Consider the following 7347-nt stretch of genomic DNA (forward strand, 5'->3'; position numbering starts at 1 on the left):
TTTGGATAATTATATTGCTGGAGGTATCAATCACGGAAGAGTTCACTTTAAACCAAAGGAAGATGCTTAAAAGAGATTTCAATGACTACTATTGGGATGAACCATATCTTTTTCGGATTTGCACAGATGGAATGATTAGGTGATATGTACTAGATGAGGAGCATAACGATATTCTCATGGCTTGTCATTCTTCACCTCATGGTGGTCACCACGGGGGGGGGGATCAAGAACGGTCCTAAGTCGTGAATTCTATTGGGCTACTCTTTATAGAGATGCAAGTGATTTAGTGAAAATGTGTGATGAATGCCAACGAGCTGGTGGAATTTCAAAGAAACATGATATGCCCCTTACAACTGTTTTAGAGATTGACATCTTTGTCATTTGGGGTATTGATATCATGGGTTCATTCGTGAGTTCCATTGGTAACACCTATATTTCGGTTACGGTTATTATTTCTCTAAGTGGGTGAAAGTTTTTACCTAACAATGAGGCTAGGAGTGTGGTGTTTTTCTTGAGGAAGAACATATATATTCACAAGGTTCGGGACTCCTTGAGTAATCATAAGTGATGGAGGGTCGTATTTTCGCAACAAGGCTTTTGAAAAGTTTCTTGAAAAATATAATATCACTCACAAGGTGAAATCTCCTACTCATCTGCATGCTAGTAGGCAAGTGGAAATGTCCAATTGGGAGATAAAGAGTATCTTGTCAAAGATGGTTAATTCTAATCAAACATATTTCTCCAAGAATCTAGATGATACTCTCTGGGCATATAGAGCAGCTTACAAGACACCTATCGAGATGTCCTCATACCGGTTGGTATTTGGCAAAGCTTGTCATCTTCTGGTGAAATTGGAGAGTAAGGCAATATGGGCCTTAAAGAAGTTAAATCTTTATTGAGATGTAGACACTAACTTGTGGGTTGCATATTTGAATGAGTTGGATAAATTCCAGCATCGTGCTTATGAAAGTTCGACATTATATCAGGAAAAGATGAAATATCTTCATGACAAGTATATTTTCAACAAAGAGTTCAAATCTGGTGATCTAGTGTTGTTATTCAATTCAAGATTGAGGATATTTCCTGGAAGCATAAATCAAAATGGATCGTTTGAAGTAGTGAGTGTGACTCCATAAGGTGCAATGGACTTGAAGAATAAGAAGGATGAAAGTTTTCTAGTCAACAGTCACCGGTTGAAGCATTACTGCACAAGCTAGTGAATTGGCATTGCCTCGTACCACGACATTAAATAAGGCACTTCTTGGGAGGCACCCCAAGTTTCATTACTTGTTATTTTTCTTTTCTATTTGGATTTTCCTTTGTTGTATTTTTAAGCTAGAGTTTGAGCATAGGTTTGATTGATTGTTTTGACATCCAGACTTGGTCCTCGATCCCCGAACATGATCCTGGCTTAATCTCTTGGGCTTTTACTCAGACTTCAAAGCTCCAAATAGTACAAATTAGCTCTAAAATATCTACATAGCTCAAAATCACTCCTACAAGGTATAAAACACACAATAAGTGCAAAACACTACCAATAAACGCTCGAACACAAATAAAGTGCGGTGAATTAGAGTGCACTAAGCAACTAAAATACGAGATTATAGCCTACCATCATTGTGGCCCATGCCTTCGCTAGGAAGCTCATCTCTTCGGAAAGTGATCATATTTTCTTCGACCATTTTTCCAATGGTTGTTGCCAGTGCCTCACTGGTGGTATTGCTTGGCATACTTACCCCACTGTTAGAACTCATCAGTAAATCCATGACTGATATTTATGCTGAAGCATTCTTAAATTTTTCCTCCACGGAGTACTCTTTGGTTGACATCCTTTTTCAAAACTATGCGGCCTCGGGATCTATTATTTTTCATCTCAAAATCTGCTACCTTCCCAGATTCCCTCGATTTGCATCCTCAAGAGCATAGCATCTCCCCGACCTAGTCATACCGTAGGCTACCGTGGAATCTGTTATCTTTGATTTTCCCTTTTGCTAATATATCCACGGGATAGTTTTGTATTCCCAATCCTCTTCATCCCAGGTAGTAGCGGTACATTGTTGCTGGTAAGTTTGAACCATCACTAAAGGTCTCAATTGTACTGTGATCATCAGAGTCCTTTGATGCGGGATCCTTGCACCCTCTGTGTTTCCTATCGTGACAATGGTTCCTTTCAAATCGTATTCTTCATCCAAGGTGATCATGTTAACCCCTTGATTCTGATGATTTGGCAGCGGATTGCGGTTCACATTGGGCAGAGCCAGAGTGCACTGAATGGATTGGCTTTTGTTCAATGATTCAATTTCATTTTTCAGCTTGAAACAATCTTCAGTATCATGCCCAGGCATGTTTCAATGGTACACGCACCTTTTGGTTGCATCAAAATACTTTGAGGGATTCTCAGGAACCCTTCATTCTACTGGATGTATTAAACATGTTCTCCTCAATCTTTCAAACAGTTGAGCCAGAGGTTCAGCAATCAGGGTGTAATTTTTGGTCCTCGACCCCCAAACATGATCCCTGCTTAATCTCTTGGGCTTTTACTCAGACTTCAAAACTCCAAATAGCTCCAAAATATCTACATAGCTCAAAATCACTCCTACAAGGTATAAAACACACAATAAGTGCAAAACACTACCAATTAACGCTCGAACACAAATAAAGTGCAGTGAATTAGAGTGCAATAAGCAACTAAAATACGAGATTATAGCCTACCATCATTGTGGCCCATGCCTTCGCTAGGAAGCTCATCTCTTCGGAAAGTGATCATATTTTCTTCGACCATTTTCCCAATGGTTGTTGCCAATGCCTCACTGGGCATAGAATCTCCCCGACCTAGTCATACCGTAGGCTACCGTGGAATCTGTTATCTTTGATTTTCCCTTTTGCTAATATATCCACGAGACAGTTTTGTATTCCTAATCCTCTTCGTCCCAGATAGCAGCGGTACATTGTTGCTGGTAAGTTTGAACCATCACCAAAGGTCTCAATTGTACTGTGATCATCAGAGTCCTTTGATGCGGGATCCTTGCACCCTCTGTGTTTCCTATCGTGACAATGGTTCCTTTCAAATTGTATTCTTCATCCAAGGTGATCATGTTAACCCCTTGATTCTAATGATTTGGCAGCGGATTGCGGTTCACATTGGGCGGAGCCAGAGTGCACTGAATGGCTTTGCTTTTGATCAATGATTCAATTTCATTTTTTAGCTTGAAACAATCTTCAGTATCATGCCCAAGCATGTTTCAATGGTACATGCATCTTTTAGTTGCATCAAAATACTTTGAGAGATTCTCTGGAACCCTTCATTCTACTGGATGTATTAAACATGTTCTCCTCAATCTTTCAAACAATTGAGCCAGAGGTTCAGCAATCGGGGTGTAATTTTTGGGACCTCTCTCTTCAAAATTCCGGCACGTCGGGGTGCATAAGTGGGTTGGTTTTGATTAGTGGTTGTTTGGAAAAGAGCATATGGTCGTGGTGGGTGTGGATTTTTATGGGTTCAAGGCGGGTTATATTGAGGTTGGGGATTGTAATACGGTTGTGTGTTGTAAATTGGAGCATAAGCAGGTGGTGGTGAATGGTTGTTTAGGGAATAAGATGTGTTTCCATTATGTGGGATGGGTTAATAATAAGGGACGACTGCTGATACATTCCTTTTTCTTCTTTTCGCTAACTATTGACCCTGATTGGATTGCCTTGCTAGCTGCTTGCAGTGCATCCATGGATTGTACTTTGCCGGATCTTATACCTTCTTCTAGGGAATCTCCCATTTTGACCAGTTCGAGGAATTTTTGTCCCATCATGCTCATCATTTTCTCAAAGTAAATCCCTTCCTGGGCCGTGATGAAATACTTGGTCAACTCAGTATCTTTCGACGAAGGTTGTGCCCTCTCGGCCTTTGATCTCCATCAGCATGCATATTTTTGGAATGACTCGGACGGCTTCTTCTGCATCTTTACGAGTGCGAAGCTTTTGGGAGTGATATCTGTGTTGAATCAGATGTTATTTATGAAATCTTCTGCCATATCCTCTAGTTTCGCGGATCTTGTCGAGTATACCAGGTAAGTGCTTCCCCTGTCAAGCTTCTTATGAACAACTTCATCCTCAACTTCTCATTTTTCCCAACTCAAACTAACTTGTCACAATATGCCCTTAAATGTGCATGGTGATCACATGTCCCCTCAAAGATATCGAACTTTAGAGGCATGTACCCTACTGGCATATCTACATCAAGATGGATACACAGATCCTCATAGTTTAGACTTTCACTTCCCCAAGCGACTTGGAGGTTCTTCATTAGTTTACTCAAGATTTGTAACTACTCAGACACTGATTCCTCCTCCTTCCTCCTAGCTTCCCTTTCCATCTCGATGTATTGGCCAATCTCATAAGGTACCCTGATCGTGACAGGCGCTGTAAAGGTAGGTTTAGAAATGGCATATACTGGAGAAACATATCGCTCATGTGCAGTGGTATGTGCCACAGGTATATGCTAGGTTTGGTGAGTGGTAAAGGTGACTCCGTCACAAGAATATGTGCGAATTGCATTGGTAGTAACGGATGTGTTTTGTGACATTTGAACGTAATGTGGTACGTAGGGAGTGTGGATAGGAGGATTTTGCGAGTTTGCAGGGGTTAAAGGAGAAATGATTTGAGTGGTATTCTTGCGAGTAGTAGAAGGAATGTGGTCAGGGATTGAATCTAGAAAAGAAAATGTGGTGGTTGTGGGAGCGTTATCACGGCTAGATGTGCTAGTTCCCTGATATGTTGTACTTTCTCCCTTAAAGATTCCATCTCTTGGGCGATCCTAGCCACATGTTCATCATTCCTTGTATCGTCCTTCTCTCCCGATTGCCCCGGGCTATCGGCTATTACCAGAGCAAGTTCGGTCAGGTTATCAGTGGTAGACATCTTTCCCTTCAATCTTAGGTTTTACGCTGGTTACGCCAGTTTTGGGTCGACGCAAACCAAATTTTCATTTGGGGAATAATAATGAAGTAAGAAATGAAAGAAAAAGAAAAAGAAACAAAAGTTAGTTTCATCATTAATACGAGTAAAAGGTCACCTAAAGCATCTAGTTTATGTATTCAGGCAAGCTCGTTTTCCTAGAATTTGTGGGACCTCTCTTTGCCGGAGGTAGGCCTAAATCCTGAATATTTGACAAGCAGTCAGATTTGACATATTCAGATCTGAAACAAATTTTGTTTTCATTGATAGTGTTTGAATTGAGATAAGCAGGAGCAGAGGTTACATCATTGTTTCCAGCATTCACATAAATGCATGGGCTTCAACAACTTGCCCTTAGGGAAAACAAGATAACTGGGGATAAAGAAACAAAGTGTGGAAGGAGGGGAAATCAACCAACTTCTAGTAACCATCCCTAGAATCATTCCATGTCTCCTCTTCTTCTTTCGGTTCTTCCTCTAGATATTCTTTAAATTGCTCTTCATCATCATTGATCTCAGATTCTTTCTCTGGGTCTTTCTCCGGCTTTGTCTCGGATTGTATCTGGAGGCAATCCACTACTAAGTCATCATCTTTAGTGGTGGAACCATGTGAACAATGGACCCCAGGACCACTTGATGGTGCATCGAGGTGGTCACAAGATAATGTGGCAGGTTCTCATGATATATTTCTAAAGCCGCCACTGCGTTTTCCAGCCAGGCTATACCTTCCCTGCTCGGTCGGGCTAGCTCATCTTCCTCGTTGATGCAGACATAATATTCCGGATTGCACCACGGGTTTTGACCATTGGCATTGTGACCAGATCATTCCACTCTTCTTAGAGCCTTATTATCCTTAGTATTGGGATCTGCCTGTTGTACTCGTCCTCATATAGAGTTGTCCTTGTATTGCCCTTCAACCTAGCCGTGACAGCTTCCAATTGACCCATTCTCCACTTAGGTTAGTCAGCATCTCTCTCCAATCTTCTTGACCGTGTGGGGAAACCCAATATCGCATCCTCTCATTGTGGCTTCGGATCATGTTGATGGCACCCACAAAGTAGTCGACTGTGGCCTTTCACTGAAAGAAATACTCTGTGGCCTAGATTTGAAGCAGCATGTTACAGCCCTTAAAGAAATCATACCATAGTGTAGATGCATACAAAGCCCTTAGAATCTCAGTTAACATCATCAGTACCAGAGTGTCTTGAAAGTTGCCTCTAAATCTTGGTAGAACCACGGGTAACAAGTTGATATTGATCCAGCCTCTTCTTTGCGGGAAAACCAACAGTCCTAATAGCATCGAAGAGAAAGCTATGGGCATGAGACTCTTCCATGTTGCCTGATCACACTGAAATTCCCCCAAGTACCATTCATAGCTTTCACGATGTCCAAACCTATCGATCATTTGATCTAGACTTACCCATCTGTCCTCGATGTTTCTCAACCCACGACTATTTGCCTAACACAGAGCATCAAGAAACCTATAACCGGGCATGTGACTAGTAATATTGGTCTCCTCCTTGTAAATGCCAACTCCATAAAACTGGTAACTTCATCTAATGTTGGCACTAACTCACAATCAACAAACTTTAACACCACCTTGGCCGGGTCCCAGAATTCTATCGGCAGGTGAGTAAGCACATTATCATCTCGGATATTTAGCAAAGAGGTCAGTTCTCCTAAGTGTGTCTGGATTTCATCTTTGTGTTCTAGGTGGATATTCTACCACCACTGCTTCAGCTTGTGTGGTTTTCCTATCACCATATTGATGTCGGGGATGTTTTGGTTGATTTCCATTTCTAAAGTGGGTAAATAAATGGTTTGATATGTGTTTGCTTCAGATCTTTAAGAGTCTCGTCGTGTTTGTTCATCTTTCCATTGAAGTCATGTTGTTGGGTACATGCCACATTGACATTAGGGTGGCTTTCCTAATCATATGTCGATGCCAAGGACCGACTCACCTAAGGTTTATGCAATATGACATTAGGATGGCTTTCCTAATCAGAGAGTAGAGTCTTTCCTACTTTTGAATTAGACTGAAGACGGCAAAAAGTTATGTCAGTTGACCTGACAAAGCCTTTCTCTGAAACTAAAGAATTTTGTAAAGAAGGTTCGGAAGGGTGTAAAAGACAACCCTCCCGTGCCATTGTGTGTCACAGTGTACGACCAAGACTCGATAGAAAGAAATGTGATGACCGTATATATAAAGTGGTAACAAATAGGGATGTAACATTAACATGCATGGTAAGTAGGCAGGCATAATGAGCAAGTAAGGCAGGTAAGCATATAATTGTAATTTAAATATAGTTAAAGCAGTGTACAAACAAATCTAAGTTCCAAGTCTAGTCTAAGTCTACTAAGGTCAGAACCTAAGTGTGATTCCATAACAGAGTCACCATGT

General features: G+C 41.1%; 1 protein-coding gene across 1 annotated transcript; it reads left to right on the forward strand.

Annotated features, from left to right (window-relative positions):
• The first annotated feature begins 292 nt into the window (after positions 1-292).
• Positions 293-1136, forward strand: LOC138895208 (uncharacterized). The gene is made up of 3 exons (XM_070179874.1): positions 293-409; positions 636-863; positions 954-1136. Exons 1-3 carry the CDS (start codon positions 293-295, stop codon positions 1134-1136), a joined length of 528 nt encoding a protein of 175 aa, XP_070035975.1.
• The last annotated feature ends 6211 nt before the right edge of the window (positions 1137-7347 follow it).

Source organism: Nicotiana tomentosiformis, chromosome 7 (genome assembly GCF_000390325.3).
Source record: "Nicotiana tomentosiformis chromosome 7, ASM39032v3, whole genome shotgun sequence".
Taxonomy (NCBI): Eukaryota; Viridiplantae; Streptophyta; class Magnoliopsida; order Solanales; family Solanaceae; genus Nicotiana; species Nicotiana tomentosiformis.